General features: G+C 44.2%; 1 protein-coding gene across 4 annotated transcripts in view; it reads left to right on the forward strand.

The window, feature by feature from the left end:
- The window catches only part of PXK (PX domain containing serine/threonine kinase like), a 59999-nt gene that overhangs the window by 14714 nt on the left and 22658 nt on the right, over positions 1–22627 (forward strand). For all 4 annotated transcript variants that reach the window (XM_056867360.1, XM_056867361.1, XM_056867362.1 and 1 more), the window contains exons 4-11: positions 4944–5130; positions 9864–9941; positions 11264–11337; positions 12307–12381; positions 17147–17251; positions 17425–17526; positions 18809–18970; positions 21387–21504. In XM_056867360.1, coding sequence (XP_056723338.1) covers positions 4944–5130; positions 9864–9941; positions 11264–11337; positions 12307–12381; positions 17147–17251; positions 17425–17526; positions 18809–18970; positions 21387–21504 — 901 coding nt within the window. The remainder of the gene's footprint in view (positions 1–4943; positions 5131–9863; positions 9942–11263; positions 11338–12306; positions 12382–17146; positions 17252–17424; positions 17527–18808; positions 18971–21386; positions 21505–22627) is intronic.

Here is a 22627-nt window from a genome sequence, read left to right on the forward strand (position 1 = left end):
TAATGAGCTGTAATAGCAAACATCTTTGGCTTTTTTTCCTGCATTGTCAACAGCAGATTATTTATCTTAGAAGTGCTCCCTCAGTTGCCCTGAAGTTCAAGGATCACATATCCGCTTTCCCAATAGCAGTGCTGAATTGCATGTCCCAGTCATGTTTAACATTGCATGATTCATCTTGCTTTTTGGAAGAAGGCCTTACCTGAATTGCGTAATAATAGTGCAGTGTTTCAATGGTGTTTATCTGCTCAAGCTGCATTAACAAAGTGGGACATTTAGTGAAGGTTGTTAAGTCTTTTGTGGTATAGAAGCTGTATATCTCTCCCCCACCACCCCCAATTCATTTTTTTAAAAAAATGGACATCCTGGAAGTTATCCATCCTGGTTTGGTCGAAGTAGACGTGGAATTTATAAGTGCAGCAGAATTGTTCCCCTGGGGCAACAGGAAACTTGCTTGGCTGATCTATACTCTGATATGGGCAGGGGGTTATTAAATCACTTTTCAGGAGAAATGAATGAGTTCAGCATGCGGTTTTCTAGGAAAAACATCTCCCAGTGTGACGGAAGAGGCAATTCTGCTGCACTTACAAATGCCGTGAACCTTCCTTCCTGTTTCCTCTATATGGTCTGAGAATACATTTTCAGAAAAGCAAAACAATGACAGTTTTTCAGAGGAATCAAACAGCAGCATTATGTTTTTCCAAAATAGCCTTACATTCTCCAGCAACTTTCTGACAATACTGACTTTTCTAAAGTGATTTTCTATATCTCCCCCCGCGACCTGAATATTAGACCTGGGATATCTACTGGGATAATGTTATGTCACCATTTTCTGCATGTCACTGGGATGGCATAAACAGTATTTCTCTGTTGTGTTCCTAAATCTTAGGATCTTGAACTCTTTGCCTGTAGTGACATGAATTAAAGTTGGTCAGAATGGAGAATGTTCCTTCTTTTTATGAATGCCCTGGCCTGGAATGCGAAGGCCCAGAAAAATTTGACAAGGAACCTCCCTACCCTTCACTTTTTTTCTGAGGACTTTTTCCTAAAAGGAAAATTTTAAATGTTCAAGATCATCAAGGGGAAAAAACCCTATGAAATACTTTCTTTTAGAATGAATTTCTTTTGAGATACGGTTTTACTTCTCAGATGTTTTCTGTGTCATAAGAAGGTTTTTTAAGGCAAGAATCTGCAGCATCAGATGATTCCTGTGTGAATGGTAGATATGTAAAGCTTTCAGATAGAAGATGCATTTCTGGTTCTAGAGGATGCCATCATTTTAATTTTATTTATTTAGATGCTTATTCCCCACTTTTCTCCTCAGTGAGATAGGTTAGGCTGAGAGAGAGAATGACAGACAAAGGTCATCCAATGAGATTTTAGGGCAGAGTAGACATTTGAACTCTTTTCCCCAAGATGTCCTGGTGTAACCATTACACCGCTGGAATTGAGTCCAGTAGCACCTTAGAGACCAACAAGATTTGCGGGGTGTAAGCTTTTGAAAGTCAAAGCTCCCTTCATGAGATACAAGTTGGAATGGTTTGACTCCTCCATACCAAATCTCCATTCCAGCTCACAAACACATGAAGCTGCCTTCTACTGAGTCAGACCCTTGGTCTATCAAAGTCAGTATTGTCTACCGGCAGCAGCTCTCCAGGGTCTGAGGGAGAGGTCTTTCACATCACCTACTTGCCCAGTCCTTTTAACTGGAGATGCCGGGGATTGAACCTGGAACCTTCTGCATGCCAAGCAGAGGCTCTCCCACTGAGCCACAGCCCCTTCCCAAAGGGAGCGTATACCCTGCAAATCTTGTGGGTCTCTAAGGTGCTACTGGACTCGATTCTAGCTTTTCCACTGCAGACCAATGCAGCTACCCTCTGAAACATTACACCACTCTGGTCCCGCTCGTGAGAGGCACTTTCTGGACTTCTTATGGATTGCTGCTTTCCTCCCTCTGGTGCCCTGGTTGGGTGGAGATACCAGAGGCGTTACCTGCCTCTGTTGTCCTCACTGCCTGACCCCCATGTGGGGAACCTTTCCAAAGACTGTACACCGGTGGCTGCTACAGGGCACCAAGCGGCTGATTCCCCTGCCCTGCTGGGGGATGAAAAAAGTCAGAAGGAGGCATTGGGGTATTATTTAAAAAACAACACACATTTCTGATTGTAAGCTGCTTCAAGGAAAGGCAGAAACTGGATAATTTTTAGAATAAATAACACTTCTTTATAACGGGGACGAAATTGTCATTGTTCTTCATTGTTCTTCCCAGATCGCTGAAGCTTGTTCTGGTGGTACAAAACAGTGCCGGCACACTGGGCTGTCTCAAGTTGTTGAGCCACCTCAAGCGCCCTCTTCCTGTGTTAACCTGGCAGCGTGTGGGGAGGGGCATGAAGGAAGCGCCTTGTACTCCTGCTTACAGAGACGTGGGCTGCCCCATGTGGAATCTAGGCGCTTCCTCTGCAGTCCACCTTGGGTCCTGTCTTCTTATGGCTTACGATCAGTGGTAGCGCCCGTTGTCACGCGAATGGCGGTGTCTGTTTCCCTCTGGATTATTTGTGATCCAGGCAGGTAGATGCCTGCCATGGGATTTGAACTTTCTCTCAGACCTCTTCCCCTCTCCCCTTTTCCAGCTGATTTATGAGGCTACTGAAACGTGGGTCTTGTGCCAGTTTGCTGTGTAACTTGAAGCCTGACAGAGTTGAAATCTTTAGTCCTGATTAATCATCGGCAAGAGGCAGCTTGTCCCCCCCCCCCCCAGCGGCTGAGGGGCTTGTTTGTTTCTGGAGGTGGCAGGCGTGAATCCGGTGGTTGTGCTTCACTCTTTTTGTGTTTCCCTCCTATAACAATGTGTGCAGTGAGGCAGGAAAGTATTTTCCACCTCCAGTGACTCAGTTGACTTTCTTCGTCAAAGTGAAGATCACTGGCGAACCGTTTCCTTTCTCTGTAACAGAAGCTTCCCGAAAATATGTACCATGAATATCTGTGTGTGTTTTCAGCAACTTTGAATGTTCACGTTGAGGTGGGTGGGTGGTGGTGGTGGTGGTGGGGTAGTGAGTAATACATTTTGGAGCTATTTATGGCCATTAACGTTGACGTAGCTTTTCTGCGGTTAACCTTCTCTTTTTCGTAACCCAGCTTTTCCGCTCTGAATTGTCTTTTTGGGATGGATTTCGAGCATTTCGAAAGTATTACCTGAAAGCTTTCAAGATCTATATGGAAAGGATCGGGTGGTTGTCGCTGGTCCCCCTGCAGTTGAAGCAAGGCTCCTGCTAACCTGGGTTTTTTGAAAGCATAAAGCAGTCTTTCTTAAAGAGGCATAAGCATTGCTAAATGGGGTATGAACTCCTGTGGTTTGCTTTGAAATGGGGTTAGACGTCATCATAAAAACATAAGAGAGGCCATACTGGATCAGACCAAGGCCTATCAAGTCCAGCAGAGCCAACCAGGTGCCTCTAGGAAGCCCACAAACAAGATAACTGCAGCAGCAGCATCCTGCCTGTGTTCCAAAGCACCTAATAAAATAGGCATGCTCCTTTGATCCTGGAGAGAACAGGTGTGCGTCATGACTAGTATTCGTTTTGACTAGTAGCCCAGAATAGTCCTCTCCTCCATGAACATGTCCACTCCCCTCTTAAAGTCTTCCAAGTTGGCAGCTATCACCACATCTTGGGGCAGGGAGTTCCACAATTTGACAGTGCATTGTGTGAAGAAATACTTCCTTTTATCTGTTTTTAATCTCTCACCTTCATGGAGAAGGTCCAGCAATGGCTTCTAGCCATGGTGACTGAAGAGAGGTCCCAGATTTAGAAGCGGCCAACGTCTGAATACCAGTGTTTGGAGGCAGCATCAGGAGAGCCGTGGCCTCTGTGCCGTGTTTGTTTGGCCCTCTTGGGCAACTGGTTGGTCAGTGTGTGGAACAATATGCTGTAGATGTTGGGTTGCCAACCTCCAGGTGGTGGCTGGAGCTCTCTTGCTATTACAACTGGTCTCCAGCTGATAGCGATCAGTTCACCTGGCTTTGGCAATTGGACTCTATGGCATTGAAGTCCCTCCCCTCTCCATACCCCACCCTCCTCAGGCTCCACCCCCATAATCTCGGTATTTCTCAACTCGGAGCTGGCAACTCTAATTAGGTGGACCAGTGGTCTGATCCAGCAGGCTGTGCTCAGGTGTGCTCCCTCTTCCTGGATTAATACCAACAGGAACATAGAAAGAATGCCTGGAGTCCTTGCTCTGAAGGCTGTTTTCTGTGTATTAAATGAAGAAAAACCTCTTATAAAATAGCACCCTTTGGTATAGCAAAAACAGACAAACAAAGGAGGAGTAATATTTGCATGTCACTCTGGAACTGTGTAAATTCAGTACTGATAACCAAATCTCTTGCCTATTTCTGGTCAAGTTATGCAAAATTACACTGTACAAAATACCTGCTCTGTCATTCTGAGCTAAGTAGACATAACTGCTACCCTACCTTTATGGCCACGAAGTTAATGCTGATTCAACTGCTTATCTACTGGAGACTTCTTTGAAAAGTGATGAGCCACCCTCTTACAGTGTTTGAAACCCCTGGTATAAAGAATGTTGCTTAGAGGGTGCGTTCGGGGATTGGCTTGGATCCAGCAATAATTGCCACTGACAGAGGGGATTTCCGCCCACAAAATACAATTTTCTCACCTGCTTTCTCCTACTGCAATCCCAAATGCCCCCCCAAATGCTGCTCCTGGGGAACAGGAGACCCCCAAGAGCAGTGAACGCGGGAGTTAAATCTGCTGTGAGAGGGGGGGAAATTGGTGGGAAGTCCCCCACCCCCAAAATCCTCTGCTGGCTTCAATCATAGTTTGCCACTTTTGCAAAGTGACTGTTACCCAAATTTTTAAAATACTGTGTCATTCCCGTGTGTTGTGTCGATAATTCACACTGGACCTCATCTATTTTTTTTTTTTAAGATTTCTGCCCTTAGTCTACCTCTTCCTCCCAAAAAGTTGATTGGAAATATGGATCGTGAATTCATAGCTGAAAGACAGAAGGGACTCCAGAATTATCTTAATGTAATTACTTCCAACCACATACTGTCGAACTGTGAACCGGTGAAGAAATTTTTGGATCCAAACAACTACTCTGTAAACTACGTTGGTAAGTAAAAGACTTTGAAATTCCTTTTATTGTCCTTGGAGATAAAACAGACTGTTGAAGGGTGCAGGTGGAAGGGGTGGAAAGACCTTTATCCTTTACCTTGGAATGGAGGAACAGCTTGACTTTTATTACATGAATACATCTCATTATGTCAAGAATGAATTCCCATATCTTAAAGAGAGAACGTTTCTTGCTTAAATGGCTTCTGACTTAAACCTATGCATTCTCTGCCAAAGAGGAGGGGATACAGGGGTCGAGGGTGGCTGAAATTACTCTCGTAGTTGGTACAGTCCAGCATCCAGTTACTTATGTTGTACTGGAATAGTCAAACTGGGTACAGGGTTGTAGCTGCAGAGTGGCCACCACAGAGAAGGGTGTGGGGTGTTAAGCCTGGCTCGCTATTGGGTAGAGGTGCATTGCAACATTGGCTGTCAACTTCTTCTGAGCTTGGAAGAGTGGTAACCTGGAAATGGTACATGACTTAGCTACATGAAGATGATGATGAATTTAAAACAGAATTCAAAACCAAATGTGGGAGTTCCTGGAGAGCTGTTGCCAGTCTGAGTGAACAGTGCTGACCCTGATGGACCCATGGTCTGATTCAGTATAAGGCAGCTTCTTGTGAGTTCATGTAGTTGAGTCAGTCATGTGTTTATTGTGCCTTTACAATCTAGACAATATTACAACAACTTAAAATATGACTTTTAAGGGACTTTATATTTATAAGATTAAAAATACACTAATTTGGTTCCTTTCCTCATTTTAGTGGCTTTCTTTGCCCTAATTTTCCTGGCTGCTAGGCCATAAAGTGCCATTTTTCGGGAAGCAAAAGGGTCGATATCAGAAAGCAAGAAAATTAACTTGTCGGCATCAGATAATGAGTGTAAAGCGGAAAGAATATTTACCAGGAACTTATTCCGAGGTTCGATGTAAAGTGTGTTCATGTACAGTCTAATACATTGTGTTGTTTCTAGTGAAAGCCAGAACTCAATTCAAGCAATAAAGCAGTCTACCTTGTAAGCAGGAGGTGTAGTTCAGTCTCTTTTCCTCGTTGGATCTCAGTAGCACAGCAGGGTCGGCCCTGGTTAGTGTTTGGATGGGAGACCACCAAGGAAGTCCAGGGTTATGACGCAGAGACAGGCAATGGCCAGCCACCTCTGAATGTCGGTTGCCTTGAGAAAACTATGGGATCCCATAAGTCTGCTGTGACTTGACAGCACTGCCACTTACAAAGACTGCACAAAGTGCTGCTGAAAAGTCTGATGTATTTATACAATCAAGTGCTAATTTATTTGGCCCCCTTTCAGTTGTCAAATTTCTGGCTCTCTTACAGTGCATACTGGGAGAGTGCATTGTGTGTGGCCGTCTTGAGATGCGCAGTCACTGTTTTGTGTTGAACTGGGCAACGAACATATATTCTAGCTTCAGCGCAAGCGAACCGGTACCCTGACACATCGAGGTTTCTAACTGCATGTACTGAAGGTGGAGTGTGCGTGTGTTGGCCTTTTCAGACAAAATGGCGATCGCATGTATCGATGCAGTCATGCATAGCGCATGCTCTTGGTACTCATGGCACAAAGGCTAGAAATATAACTACTGAAAGGGACTAGTGCTGCCCATGGATCTCAGAGTTCAGAATCACAGGCTTAACCATTCCGTGGGATTGGCCGAGGATTGTAAGGTTGTTGACATCAGAAAGCTGATTCACATGCAAGGCTCACTGCCTCATTGAAGCAAACCAGCTAATTGCATTTAAGAGGGTGGGGGGGGAAAGCAGAGTCGACTTAAGTGCCAATTTGGACACTGCAGTGGTCCTACATGTTGTGGGGAGCAGAAGGAGTGAAGAGTACCCCTCGCCTTGTTGCTGTATCATCCATTTTGACATGCACAGCCTCTGTGAAATCCTAAATGAGTAGGATTTCAACGGTGTGTACAGGGTTTTATGAACATGGTATTGGTTGCAAATAACATGGTATTGGTTGCATCACAGGCAAAGTATCAATTTTCCCCACCATAACCATATGTAGGGTCGGTGTATCATTCTAACTGACCTGAGGAGAAAGGAATCCAAATGTTAAAACAGAGATAGGGAATGTGGGACCATCAAGAGGGGAAGTCCATACATTGAAGTCCATGCATGACCTTTTGCAGTAACAGGCCAAGCCTGGAATATTAAGCATTAGGAATAATGAACATGTATAAAATTATATTGTCTCTCTCTTTGATGTTGGTATGATGTGATTCAAATCAGTGGCTTGAAATGAGAATGAAAGTTAGTACTCTCTTGAAAGAAATTTTCTCTTATCCAAAGCTCATGCACATTGAAAGCCTTGGCCTTTTATGCATTCTCAGTTTCCTCGCATCTAACTTCCTGTTTCTTTGAGTTTTCCCCCATTATGCATGTGTTGGGGAGGGGCTGCGGCACAGTGGTAGAGCATCTGCTTGGCATGCAGAAGGCCCCAGGTTTAATTCCTGGCATTTCTAGGCAAATGGGTGATGTGAAAGATCTCTACAGGAGACCCTGGAGAGCCGCTGCCAGTCTGAGCAGACAGTACTGATTTTGATGGACCAAGGGTTTGATTCAGTATAAGTCAGCATCATGTGTTCATGTGTTTTGCTCCCTCTAGTGGTCAATTCAATATAATACCAGTTTTTATGAAGCAGAAAAAGTTGCTGATTTAAACTACAGGGAGAAACGCTTCATTTAAAGCAGTGTGTTGTCAAAGTGACCATCAGAGGAAGTAAAATGCATACAGAACTGACGCCCCCCGCCCTGGAATAAACAGGAAGTTAGACGTGAGGAAACTGAGAATGCATAAAAGGCCCGTGGTAAACATGTTCCAAACTGCGAGGCCATTGTATTTGCCAGGGCTCTTAAATGGGGTATAAATTACAGACTTCTTTTGGTGGTGGGGAGAGCAGTAATCTGCTAGTTTTAAGTAGTAATGTTTTGATTGTGACTTGTAAGGCACCTTGAGCCAAGTGGAAAGGTCAGGTGTTTGATTTTTAATTAAAAAATAAATAAGCCAAGCATCTTAACTCCCAAGTCTGTCTCTATTAAATTAATGTGCTGTAATTTCCACTGTGATGGCTCTCTCAGTATAGCCTTTGTACTAAAGCAAATGTCTAACTGCTGCTGTGTGGAACGACCTTAAACAGAGAAGCACACAGTACCCATTGGTCCTGGTTCTGGCATCTTATAGAGCGCTAACAAATGCCTCTGACATGTTTGGAGGGAGAACTCGGAGTTCAATGTCTTTGCTTGGCTCCGAGCATAACAGACTACAAACAGGGCTCAGGAACTGCTAGTAGTAGTTGTTCTTCAGCAAACTGGTCGTCTTCTCTTATACTGAGGCACTTTTACGAAGGAATTCTGTTTGTTCAAAGATTTGCTCAACCAAATTAAGTTTTATATCAGGAGTCCCATTTCCTGAGATATTATACCTCATTTCACTCCCACCCTCTGTGGGAGTTTATACGCTCCAGGCACCCATAGCTTCTTGCATTTCTCAATTAATTAGACAGGTTCTCCCAGCTCCCCCCTCTTCTTATCTGAGATAATATTAAAGATGCCTCAAGAGAGGCCTTCTTTGGATTTGAGATCTAACCTAATGAGCTGAAACGTTGTCGGTTCTGTATTAGACCTGCCAGCAACCGGAAATGAGCTGCTGCTTTCCTTGTTAAGCTGCTGTGCTTAAACATTTCGCGGTTCAAGGTCTCATCCCCTGCAGTGTGCCTGCTTTAATCCTTGGAGATGAAACACCTGAACGCAGCGGGATGACGTGAGAAAGGAATGTTGTGGCCAGCATTTGGATTTCCTGGCTTCTCTCTGCTTACTGCAATGCAACTTTCAATGTTGATTCCTGGAATAGTTATTTTTTTCCCCAGAACAAAGCATCCGTTAGGCACACAGCCAATTTTCACATGTGTGCGCCCTCGTATTAAAGGAAAGTTAATAAGCAGAAACTAGCAGATGATGATGATAATAATCAGGCTGTTGGCAAAGAGAAAATCCTTGATGTAGGTGATCTGATTACAAAACTACACACCTGGCTTGTATTTAAGTGGGTTAAAATGTATTCATTTACGTCCTTTATTCTCTGCCGTTCTCCCTAATGGGGGCCCAAGGGGACTCGCACCGTTTTCCTCACCTCCATTTTATTCTCATAGCACCCCTGTGAGGTAGGTGAGGCTGGATGTGTGTGGCTGGTCCCAAGGTCACCCAGCAAACTTCCACGGCAGAGTGGAGATTCGAACCCTCTAACACTGTGATACGCCCGGTCCCTGTGCTCTCCAGGTACATGGAGGCTATCCTTAATTGTCCTTCATCCGCCACTTCAGACAGCTGCCCAAGGGCCATCAAGTGAACCCACACAACTTGTGGGTTGGGCTGCTCTTTTTTTTTAGTGATGGTGGGCAAATTTGAGGGGGAAAGATGCTTGCCTTTTCCCCAGGTGCTTCTCCAGTAGCACATTATTCATCTTGTGTGTTTGCTTCCTTGGCATGTACATGCCCTGTTCTATAGATCTAGCAGCAAACCTCATTTTGTTCTTGTGATTTGTATTACTCTTGATTTCAAGCAATATGGACGCTTTCTAATACTCTGTTTGACTGGATGGGGGGGGGGGAAATCTTGCGATGTCAACTGACATATGAAGTGTAATTATTAACATGAAGTGTAATTATTAATGTGTGTATAACTAACAAAAGCTCCTCCCAAATTTCTCTTGTAGAAATTGCCTTACAGCATGTTTCGATGTTTTTTCGGTCGGAGCCAAAGTGGGAAGTTGTAGAGCCATTAAAGGATATAGGTAAGAGTTTTACCTGTTTCTATATCGGGGAGAATGTGCTATGAACCACAGAAGAATGATTTACCCCACACTTTATCAATGAAACAAATATTTACATTTTGTAATAAGAAAAAAAAAACACCCCTCTTCTGTCATTTGAGGAAAATATTGGTCATCCAGCTCTTCAGGATCTTGAGCGAAGGTCTCTTTCCAAGCTTTATAGCTTGAGGTGCTTGTAAGTGGAAATGTCAAAGGTTAAACTTTGGGCCTTCTATATACTATGCTACCCACCAGTGGGCTGTGACCAGAGGCAGTGTGGTGTAGTGGCCTGAGTGTTAGACTACGACTGGGTAGACCCACCCAGTTTCAAATCTCTATCCAACCATGATGCTTACTGAGTCAGTTTAGGCCAGTCATGCGCTCTCAGACTAACCTACCTCAGATGAGTTTTTGTGAGGATAAAATGGGGGAGGGACTAGTGTATATTACACTCCTTGGAGAAAGAAGGGAGTGAGAGTCAGTGTGGTTAGTGTGGCAGAGTATGACCGGGGATACCTGGGTTCAACTCCCTGCTCCGCCATCTTGGTGACCTTCGGCCTAACCTGTGTTACAGAGTTGTTGTGAGGATAAAATGGAGGAGAGGAGAATATATATTTGCCATCCTGAACTCCTTGGAGGAAGGGTGGGATGAAAATGTAATAGAAGTTGATGTTTTAATTTATAATAATAATAAGAGTTGATTTTTATATGCCGACTTTCTCTACCACTTAAAGGAGACTCAAACCTGCTTACAATCACCTTCCCTTCCTCTCCCCACAACAGACACCTTGTGAGGTAGGTGAGGCTGAGAGAGCTTTTAATAGAACTGTAACTTGCCCAAGGTCACCCAGCTGGCTTCATGTGTAGGAGTGGGGAAACAAATCCAGTTCACCAGATTAGCATCCGGCGCTCATGTGGAGGACTGGGAAATCAAACCTGGTTCTCCAGGTCAGAGTCCACTGCTCCAAACCATTGCTCTTAACCACTACACCATCTTAACTTTAAGGAAGGTTTTCCTATAGAGGAAAAAATCCCCGTCTTGTTCATATGAGGAAGCAGAGCGATGAAACAAAATCCTATTCTTTTTCATTTGAGGAAGCAGAGCGATGAAACAATGTCCAAACAAACAATTGAGCTAAATAGTGTTGAAATAAAATGCCAGGTTGCTGCAGGGGAACTTAGATCAGGTAGCTCACCCTTTATAGCCTAATGATTTGAATCTGGTCTGTGTAGAAAATGTAAACTCTGGTATAGTTTCCTGAGCAGTACCATGCAAACTCTTAGGGTGTTTGCCTTTATTCTAGGTTGGAGAATACGTAAGAAATACTTCTTAATGAAAATGAAGAATCAACCAAAAGAGCGGCTAGCATTGAGCTGGGTAAGTTTCCGGGGGGGGGGGGGAGTTGTATCTGTTACAAAACTGTCTCACAGTTTAGCAATTATTTCCTGAAGGTTTTTTTGGGGGGGTGCCTAGCTATATATCCACAGTCATTTTGCCTAAACTCTGCCCCTTATTCTGAGGTGATGCTATGGGAGTTTCCAGTCATAAACTGGTAGTGAAGAAGAACAGAGTGAGGGCAACTATTGCATGCCGCACCCAATGGGATATGTCCTATCATAGAATCATAGAGTTGGAAGGGACCACCAGGGTCATCTAGTCCATCCCCCTGAACAATGCAGGAAATTCACAACTCCCTCCCCGCAACACCCCCAGTGACCCCTACTCCATGTCCAGAAGATGGCCAAGATGCCCTCCCTCTCATCATCTGCCTAAGGTCATAGAATTAGCATTGCTGACAGATGGCCATCTAACCTCTGCTTAAAAACCTCCAGGGAAGGAGAGCTTACCACCTCCTGAGGAAGCCTGTTCCACTGAGGAACCGCTCTAACTGTTAGAAAATTCTTCCTAATGTCTAGACATTTCTGCTGAGGGAAGGGAGAAGAGGGGTGATGCTGGTTGATTCTCGTCCTTGCTTCCCCCCCCCCCCCATGGTTTTGTCTGTGGTGATTCCCTGGCCCCCGGCAGTGCCTTTTCAGAGACCACAGGTGGCTGCTGGGAGGTGGGGTAAAGATCAGATTCCTCCAGCAGAACACCTGTAGGATATCACCAGTGTGTAAATAGCGTAGGCTGTAGACCTCTGAGCACTGTCAAACTGGAAGTCAGGTGTTGAGTGACCTCTGCTTTAAGAGGGAGTGATAAAGATAATGACGAGTTTTGGAGGGAAGCTTTGGAATGTATGACAGAGGTATGTTTTGTTCCGGCTCAGAAGTTGATTTATAGTCACTTCAGCATTCCACCCCCACCCCCCCAATAGCTTATAATCGACTTGATAATTTGTCTTTTCAGGCTGACCTTGGCCCTGACAAATATCTTTCAGACAAAGATCTTCAGTGTGCTGTGAAATTTCTTTCTTCGTGTTCTGTGAGTATTTTGTTACACTAACCCTCCCCAACACCAATACCATTTTGCCAGCACCAAATTGTGTGTGTAAAGTGCCTTCTTTCCCTTTTGATATCAAAAATGGGCTCTCAGACATCCGTGCACTGGGCTCAAACGAGTATGAACTTTGTGAGGTGATCGAAGAGCTACCTTACAGCAGTAGACCTCCTTTTTTAGTTGGTTTTTATATGCTAACTGTCTCTACCACTTAAGGAAGAATCAAACTAGCTTACAATCACCTTCCCTTCCCCTCCCCACAACAGACACCCCTGTGAGGTAGGTGGGGCTGAGAGAGCTCTAACAGAACTGTGACTTGCTCAAGGTCACCCAGCTGGCTTTGTGTGTAGGAGTGGGGAAACAAATCTAGTTCACCAGATTAGCCTCCGCCGCTCATGTGGAGGAGTGGGGAATCAAACCTGGTTCTCCAGATCAGAGTCCACCACTCTTAACCACTACACCACGCTGGATCACACCAAGCATCTTGTGTAAGGTTTTTAAAATAGTAGTCCATTCCTTTAGAGGCTTAGGTTAACTGGAATCTGACATTTAAAGTTTTAATTTTCAAATTCCTTGTACGAGCATCTTTGCTTTTAGGTGTTACTACCTGCTCTGAAGGTTGCCGTCTTAAATTTTGTTTAAGCAGATGTACCCTGACCTGGATAGCCCCAGGCTAGCTTGGGCGACCTCCAAGAATTACTAGGGTTGTGACGTGGAGGCAGGCAATGGCAAACCACCTCTGAATGTCTCTTGCCTTGAAAACCCTATGGGCTCACCATGAGTCAGCTGTGACTTGATGGCACACACACATGCAGTGTGATATCAAGCTTCACTGGTGTAGTCTCTATCCCAATCTACCACCTGACAGACTTAACCCAAGTGTCTTAACCTGAGGGGCTGTGGCTCAATGGTAGAACATCTGCTTGGCATGCAGAAGGTCCCAGCTTCAATCCCCAGCATCTCCAGTTAAAGGGACTAGGCAAGTAGGTGATGTGAAAGACCTCTACCTGAGACCCTGGAGAGCTGCTGCCAGTCTGAGTAGACAATACTGACTTTGATGGACCGAGGGTCTGAATTCAGTGTAAGGCAACTTCATGTGTTCAATTAGGCCTTGCACAACTCTGCAGTTGTACTTTTCTCTCTCCTCCCCGGTTGAAGTGTCTAAAGTTCCATCTCAGACGTACTGATTTAGTGAGAGACTTTAAAGATATGTTGGCACTGTGGTGAGGTGTGCAGGATAGGAGTGTGTGAGGTAGGACTCATAAAAACCACAGAAGGGGGGAGAGTTGTGATGCAGATAATGTGGTGCATAGGTTTCATTGGAAGCCCTACAGGCATTGGAAGTCCTTGGGCATTTGTGTACCATGTAATAAGAGTGGTTTCTTTTAAAAATAAGTATAAATACTTGCATAACAGTTTGGACAGGTATCAGTTTTGAGATTAATGTGGATAAACTGGTCCTGTTGGGCATAAATGTACAAAAGCAGGAAAAAGACTGTATTACTAAGCTCACAAGTTCCAAATGGAAAGAACAATACGATACTTAGGAGTCAAATTTGGCCAGAAAGTAGAAAACCTGGTGCAGGATAATGTGTTGCCACTGGAGGTGGACTTGAAGAGATGATCAGTGTACAACGTGTCATGGATGGGCAGAGTAGCAATTATTAAGATGAAACTCTTCCAAAATTTATTTTTCTATTTATGGCAATAACCCTGATTTTCCCTAGAGAGCTGTTAGCATGGATTCAAAAGAACGACTGAGACCTTTAGGGTTATAAGAAATCGAGAGTAAGCAGAGCTTTAATGGAGGCCACCAAAAAAAGGTGGGGTTTATCTGTCCAGCTATAGAAAAATATTATAATGCTGCAAGATTTGTGGCAATAAGGTCCTGGTTTACAGAGGGGCAGGTTATTAAATCTTGGGAGTTAGAGCAGTCAGGGTTGACATTACCACTCACAGCACGGCTATGGTCAGATGACAAAGATAGAGACAATGAGAATGCTAAGCCCAGCGTGTTTTCTCTTTCTGACTAGTTGGGATACTGTAAACCTCCCCATGTGACTGGTTTGCCATCATGTGGTAGTATTCTTGCAATGGGGTTTTTTTGTCATGTGGCATTTGGTCTTATGAAAAAGTCCATGTTTGGTTTATTGTCCAACGACTGATCAGCAGACCTAAAAAACAACAAAAAACTGTGTTGTTGCCCAGTGTTGTACAGGAGCCAGATTTGTAGCAGTGGAACCATTATCTCCTTATCCTGGTAACAAGATAAATTGTAATTCCCATAATTAGAGTAATTGCTGGGAAAAGGCTGCTTGGTTGATTCAATCCCAAATGGCTTTCTGGGTTAAGTGAGAAGGCAAATAAACCGTACTGCTAATGAAGCGAGACAATGGTTTAATATTGAGGCCCTCGTGCTAGGCTTACGGTTGATAACCCTGACAAATCAGGCTTCTGAATAAATGTGGCCATGCTTTCGTCCAGTTTATCTTGCAATAATGTCAGCTGCTTAGGACCATTTTGGACAATTGACCAGGTGCTGTTGTGCAGACTTCATGTCTAATCCCCTCTGGAAACCTGTAGAGGCTCAAATAGTATCAGTTGCTCTCAATGTGGGTGAATTGTGCTGCCGTCAGCACTCCAGGAAATGCTTCGAATGATTACTAGTGCTTTTCAGTTGTCCTATTTTCATTGGTCAGCCATAGAATCATAGATGGCCTGTATGGCCCCTTCCAACTCTATGATTCTATATTTGGAACTGCTTTGGGGAGTGAGCAGGCCAGTTTTTCTGCTGGTGCCTCATTTGCCTTATCTGCTGCCACTCAGCCTCACCTTATGATATAGGTGGCTGCAACATACCCAGGGGTGCAATAGATGTAGCATTACGCATGCTTTTTGCATTAACTTGACGCTAAATTTTATAACTTTATTAGCGGGCATGGTGTTTTTGCATCTCAATTTTTTTTTACGAAATAGCTTTCGCTCTCATTTTTGCTTTACATTAAAAGCAATGCGTTCTGTCCAATTTATTGTAATCCCCTAAACAACTATAAGAATGCTAAATAGCTCAGGGACAAATACTGTCTAAAGAAAACTAAGATTTAGGTTGCAAAACGTATTTTCAGGCATAGGAAAAGAAAACAGTATTTTGTCAGAAACTTCTGGTCTATGTTCATCCCATCCTAGTTTACATGAATGAATACATGAAGCTGCCTTATACTGAATCAGACCCTTGGGCCATCAAAGTCAGTATTGTCTACTCAGACCGGCAGCAGCTCTCCAGGGTCTCAGGCAGAGGTCTTTCACATCATCTACTTGCCTAGTCCCTTTAACTGGAGATGCCGGGGATTGAACCTGGGCCCTTCTGCATGCCAAGCAGATGCTCTACCACTGAGCTACAACCCCTCCCTTAGCAATCCTGTGTGGCTTTCTAGAAAGCCTCCCCAACAGTCCTGTGAGGTTGGTTTGACCTACTCCAAGCTGCCATTTAATTTTTATGTCTGAGGCTGAAATAAGATGTTTTGAGAGCCATGTTGTCCCCATCCAAAGCAAAATCCCTGCATCCTCTCCACTTTTCTTCCCGAAATGCCTGGTAATCCAGAATGTGTCCCTTGATTTTTCTACTTCATTGGCTTTCCCCATGCAGGAGTAGGAAAACGCTGAGGGCAGCAATATCACCACACACCTGGGGTGGGTGAGAGAGGCGCGAGATACTGAGCTGCTGTTTGTGTCGCGATCGTGTGACTTCTGCATTGTCAAGTCCCAGTTTTGGCAGGAATACGAATCTGGGCCCTTGGTTCAAGTCCAAAATGCTAGCCCCTTCTTCACTGGCCGGTGCAGGGAGAGCCTTTGATACCAGTGGCGTTCCAAGCCTGCGTGGGTTTAGGAAAATCACTTGAAGCATTTGGTATAGTAGCAAAATAATTGGTTAAATTTGGACTATTTAGCAAGGGTGCGGGGAATGGGCAGTGACTAACTGTGGTTCTTGTTAATGGCCATGATGGGAAAAGTGCAATGTGATTTTAAGTGGGAATTAAAGCGTAAACTGCTACTGGTTTCAACATGCAGCCTTCCTGGAATGGAAAGTTTGTACTTCGAACTTCAGTGTTTAGTTGACACCCAAAAGCCACAGCAGGAACCCTTGAACTTTAGGCAGTTCTTTCATATTAAGGAGCACTAAAGAGAGAAAAAAACTTTAAATGGTCAATTTAGAATAGAGTGACTCTCATTTCAGTATTTGTGATAACCTCTTATCACGAAGAGGTTAATGAGTCTTGACCTAATCTTGATTTATGTAAACATCTGCAGAATGAAAAATTCACATGATGCTTGGCATTCTAACCTCCTGACTTTCCTAAGAGACTTGCCAGCTGGACCTTCCTCGTTTATGTCGGTATAACACAACTCATAAATGTATCTGCTTGATATGTTTCAAGGCAGGCCAAATCAGAGAGGCAGATTAGCCAGAGTTCTGGTGTGTCAGCCTTAGTCTTGGACAGACACAGAGTTTTTTAAATCCAGATAATAAACATGATTTGGCTAACAGTTTGGGATTAATGTTTAACTCGGCAAGTGGCAATCTCTGTGTGTTGCTAAGGAAATTGAGCAAATCTTCAGTTTAGTGACACTTTCTAAAATGTTTATCTCTGATTGTACCTGCACATTCTTGGGAGTGAACATACATAGGATGATGCTTTTGGATAATAGTAAAATTCAGTGTGTGTCTATCTTTTTTTCTTTTTTTGTACAGCATCCCTATATTTACAAAGTCACTTTGGCGACAGCTAGTGAATCTTCTGCGCTGATAATTAGACCATTCAATGAAAAAGGAACATTGAAGGACCTGATTTATAAGGTAATGTAAGGTATGCTCTTGGGGCATACCATATCATCATTAGTATATGTATTAACGTTGGCCTTGACAAAGTATTTTAAGATCGCAGAGTGTGTTTTTAATTTGCATTAATTTATTTTTATGTTGTCTGTGGCTGGATTGGAAGTAAACATAGCGGAAATTTATTTTTAAAGGCAAAACCAAAAGATCAATTTTTGAAGAAATACTGCAATCCGAAGAAAATTCAAGGTCTTGAACTGCAGCAAATTAAAACATTTGGCAGACAAATACTAGAGGTAAGGCTTTTAAACTGTTCAACATATGTAACAGCCAGTCCTCTTGAAGACTTACTTATTTCAGCAGCATCAACAATACACTATGACCAAAGAACAACTGAATTGGAATTTTTCCATGCCCGTAAAAAGTGAAGTTATAATGTTAAACAATAAAAGCCCACCAAATGAATTTTGCAGAAAAGATCCATGAATAGAGAACGTAGAATCATACTTCAATGCATTTTCAGCAAACTATATCCTAGATGGAAAACTGAACTTCCTCTCATGTAACCATTACTAGCACCCTCTTGGATGTCTGTCTGGGAAAGTATCTCAGTTGAATGAAAGAAAATATAAACCAGCCCCTCAATGTAATGTGGATTCTTACAGATGTTTGAAGTATCCTGAGCATTTTGTGTGTGTGTGTGTGTGAAGTGCCGTCAAGTCGCTTCCGACTCATGGCGACCCTATGAATGAAAGTCCTCCAAAATATCCTATCTTTGACAGCCTTGCTCAGATCTTGCAAATTGAGGGCTGCGGCTTCCTTTATTGAGTCAGTCCATCTCTTGTTGGGTCTTCCTCTTTTCCTGCTGCCCTCAACTTTTCCTAGCATGACTGTCTTTTCCAGTGACTCTTGTCTGAGCATTTTACATAGCCCAAATAGTCCAGAATACAGGAGTACATTTTATGAAACAAAGTAACTTTTAAGACCAGACTTTAAGGAGCCTAACTAGGCTGATTATAAAAAAGGTAAAGGTAGTCCCTTGTCCAAGCACTGGGTCATTACTGACCCATGGGGTGATGTCACATCCTGGCATTTACTAGGCAGACTATGTTTATGGGGTGGTTTGCCATTGCCTTCCCCAGTCATCTAGCCGGGTACTCATTTCACCGACCTCGGAAGGATGGAAGGCCGAGTCAACCTTGAGCCAGCTACCTGAAACCAACTTCCGTTGGGATTGAACTCAGGTTGCGAGCAGAGCTTTTGACTGCAGTACTGCAGCTTACCACTCTGTGCCACGGGGCTATTAGGTTGATTATAACATTAGGCAAAATGGAAAGGTACCATCTGAGTGGAAAGGAAATGTACACCAGATACTAAGAACTTGCATGTGAGGAGGGGAAATCATGCCATGGAGTGTGATCACACCCAAACAAGCCTTGTGCCTATCATTTGCGTGAAAGCCCTGGTTGTGGGAGGGCTGGGAACCTTTTTTTGAAAGGACCTGCATGCATTACAAGGGACATTCATCCATGTATGTTTTCTCAGTTAACCTGAAATTCCCTCTGTTTGGTCTCTTAGGTCTTAAAGTTCTTGCACGAGAAAGGATTTCCATATGGTCACTTACATGCTTCCAATGTAATCTTGGAGGGGGATACATGCAGGTTGTTGGACTTGGAGAATTCGTTGCTGGGGCTCCCATCCTTCTATCGGTCCTATTTTACACAGTTCCGTAAAATTAACGTAAGTCAGGGACGATATTTTTTTCTAGTTTTGGTTAATGCTTCCCTTTGGCAGCTTCTTCACTGCAACCTCTTTGGCACGGCGTGGCTGTTATTTTACATTATTCCAGAGTGCTACATTGCAGAAGGCAATTTTTCCCCTTAACACTTCTGATTGTACTATGATGGAGCAGGAAGAGGATTGGATAACAAGGCAAAGGTACGCAGCATTGTAATTGTTTCTGGCTTTATTTGTGACAAGTGCCTGCATTTCAGAAGACAGAGAAGAAGAAATGAAGGGTAGCAAAGCAACAAAAACAATGGAAAGGGATTTTCCCCGGGGAGAAAGAGGCTGCAGAGCAATAAGTTAATTCTGAAATGCAGCTTTACAGCTTGCAGTTCACAGTTGATCTGTGCAGATGAACACTATATTGAATTATAAAATGTGCAGTTGTCCCTCATTTGCCGAGCGGAGATACAGGTGTCTTTCCCCAAAAGAAGTGCTTCTGCTGGTGGGTGTCTTTCCCCAAAAGAAGTGCTTCTGCTGGTGGGTAGGATCCAGCAATCCATTGGTGGAAAGTACTGATAGTCATAGTTTTTCCCCACTCCCCTCTCAGCTCCTTACTGCAACCTCTTTGGCTTGGTGTGGCTGTTAATTTTATATTATTCCAGTCAGAAATGGCCGCTAGGGGAATGGAAACATGTGAAAGATCCACAGTCCTTGCATCTGTGGATCACTGGATCCAACCCTTTATTAGGGCTGTGTATTGCCTGAAGAACTTAAGAACAGGCCATGCTGGATCAGACCAAGGTCCATCAAGTCCAGCAGTCTGTTCACACAGTGTCCACCTAGGTGCCTCTAGGAAGGCCACAAACAAGACTACTCCAGCAGCACCATCCTGTCTGTGTTCCACAGCACCCAAGATAATAGGCATGCTCCTCTGATCCTGGAGAGAATAGGGATGCATCATGACTAGTAGCCATTTTGACTAGTAGCCATGAATACCCCTCTCCTCCATGAACATGTCCACTCCCCTCTTAAGGCAATGCCAAGTTGGCATCCATCACCACATCCCGGGGCCTTACTGATGCTGATGCACTAGCAGAAAAATCACAGGATTTGTCACCTGCCACCTCCTCTTATATTGTCCAGCCCACCTGTCAAGATCTATCTCACAAGCCCTGCTCTTGGTGCCTCCACCTTCAGAGGTTAGGTAGGTGGCAACCAGCAACAGGGCTTTTTCAGTGGTGGCCCTTGCTTATGGAATGCCCTTCCCCTTGAGGCTTCCTAGGATCCTACGTTGGTTTGTTTTAGGCGCCAGGTCAAAAGATTTGTTTATTCAGGCTTTTAATGAAGGGATTAATTGTTTATCGCTATTTTAGTCTGGAAACTGTTGCTTTAAGCTGTTTGTGGTGTATTTTGATGATCTTTTTTTAATACTGGGCTGGGCTGGGGCTTTTTAAATGCTGGACTTTAATAAGAACATAAGAAAGGCCATGCTGGATCAGACCAAGGTCCAGCAGTCTGTTCACACAGTGGCCAACCAGGTGCCTCCAGGAAGGACACAATCAAGATGACAGCAGCAGCATTGTCCTGCCTGTGTTCCAAAGCACCTAATATAATAGGCATGCCCCTCTGATCCTGGAGAGAATAGGGATGCATCATGACTAGTATCCATTTAGTATCATGTCTAGTATCCAATATTGCCTAATGTTTGGTTTTTATTATTTCTGTAAGCCTCCAAGAGCTGGTTCCTGGAGAAGTTGTCATAAAAATGTTGTAAATAAAATAAATTCCTCTTCTGTTTCTATTAAAATCTAGATCTCCTCTCTGGTCAGAGTTCTGCCCCCTTGATAGTGCTCAAGGTTCTCTCTGAGCATCTCGCACTGGCCTTAATACGGCTGCTTACACAGTGCAGTTGCAGGCTTTGAGCACAAGCTGTACCAGGCTGTTTACATTTTTGTCACATTGTCTCATCAGCTATCCCTAGGAATTTTACAACATAGGCAGTCAGTACCGGTACTGTTTTGCATCTGCTCCTGAACCCGATACTTCAGACTACTGAATCTTCTCAGTTACACCAGTATGCTAGGAATTATTCATGCTGTGTCTCTTGGCTTGGACACTCTAGTGCAGGGGTGCAAACTCAATTGTTACGAGGGCTGGATATGACATAAATGTCAGTTAGTCGGGCCAGGCCTCGCCAGCCCATATCGAGAGTGGGGAGGGTGGCTGCCCTAGGTGGCTCGCGGGCCGGGTAAGAGCTCTTAAGGGGCCGGATCCGGCCCCCGGGCCTTATGTTTGACACCCCTGCTCTAGTGGATAGAAGTCATGCAAACACAGCACCGGTGATGCAAATGGAGGGAGGAGGTCACGGGTTATCATACAGACGTTCTGGCCAGTGGTTCTGATTGCTCCACCCCCCTCTTCTTTGCAGACTTTAGAAGCTGTTGACGTGCACTGCTTTGGTCACTTACTCTATGAAATGACATATGGGAGACCCCCAGACTCTGTTCCGGTGGACGGCTTTCCTCCTGCACCATCCACATCTGTAGGTCAGTAATATTTCACCTTAAGAGTTTTTATACCTTTTCTCTACCTTTAAGGAGTCTCAAACCAGCTTACAATCACCTTCCCTTGCTCCACCCCACAACAGGCATCTTGTGAGGTTGGTGGGGCTGAGAGAGTTTGGAGAGAACTGAGCGGCCCAAGGGCACCCAGCAAACTGCATGTGGAGGAGTGGGGAATCAAACTCATTCTCCAGATTAGACTCCTCCACTCTTAACCACTACACTGGCTCTCCTTAATCTGAATATCCTAAAGTCTTCCCCAGCCATTTTTTAAACTCCTATCTTTGGGTTTAGAAGCAAGTTCTAGAAGGACAATCAGGGTGGGAGGATGCCCCTGCCGTGGTAGCAACATTAAGCCTCACAGGACTGTTTAGCTTGGAAAGAAGGCGGCTAAGGGAAGACATGATAGAGGTCTATAAAATTATGTATGGTTTGGAGAGAGTGGACAGGGAGAAGTTTTTCTCCCTCTCCCATAATACTAGAACGCGGGGTCATCTGCTGAAGCTGGAGGGTGAGAGATTCAAAACAGATAAAAGGAAGTATTTTTTCACACAACGTATAGTTAAATTGTGGAACTCCCTGTCCCAAAATGTGGTGATGGCTGCCAACCTGGAAGGCTTTAAGAGGGGAGTGGACATGTTCATGGAGGAGAGGGCTATTCATGGCCATTAGTAAAAATGGATGCTAGTCATGATCCATGCCTATTCTCTCCAGGATCAGAGGAGCATGCCTATTATCTGTGGAACACAGGCAGGATGGTGCTGCTGCAGTTGTCTCATTTGGGGGCTTCCTAGAGGCACCTGGGTGGCCACTGTGTGAATAGACTGCTGGACTTGATGGACCTTGGTCTGGTCCAGCAGGGCCTTCCTTATGTTCTTATATGTTCTTACGTTCAATTGGGAATGGCCTTTGCGCACCCCACTGATAACACTGCTCGCTGCCACTTGAAGTGCACAGCCTTGCCCCGCTGTCCTCTTTCTTTATTGATGCAGACTTTGGGCCACAGCAGTACAAACCTGTGCTGAAAGATCTGCTGCAGGCCAACTTCGCGTTTTACCAGTCAATTTAAGGCTTCTCTTGCTGTCGTCGGAAAGGCATTCTCCTTGAA

Source organism: Euleptes europaea, chromosome 1 (genome assembly GCF_029931775.1).
Source record: "Euleptes europaea isolate rEulEur1 chromosome 1, rEulEur1.hap1, whole genome shotgun sequence".
NCBI lineage: Eukaryota > Metazoa > Chordata > Lepidosauria > Squamata > Sphaerodactylidae > Euleptes > Euleptes europaea.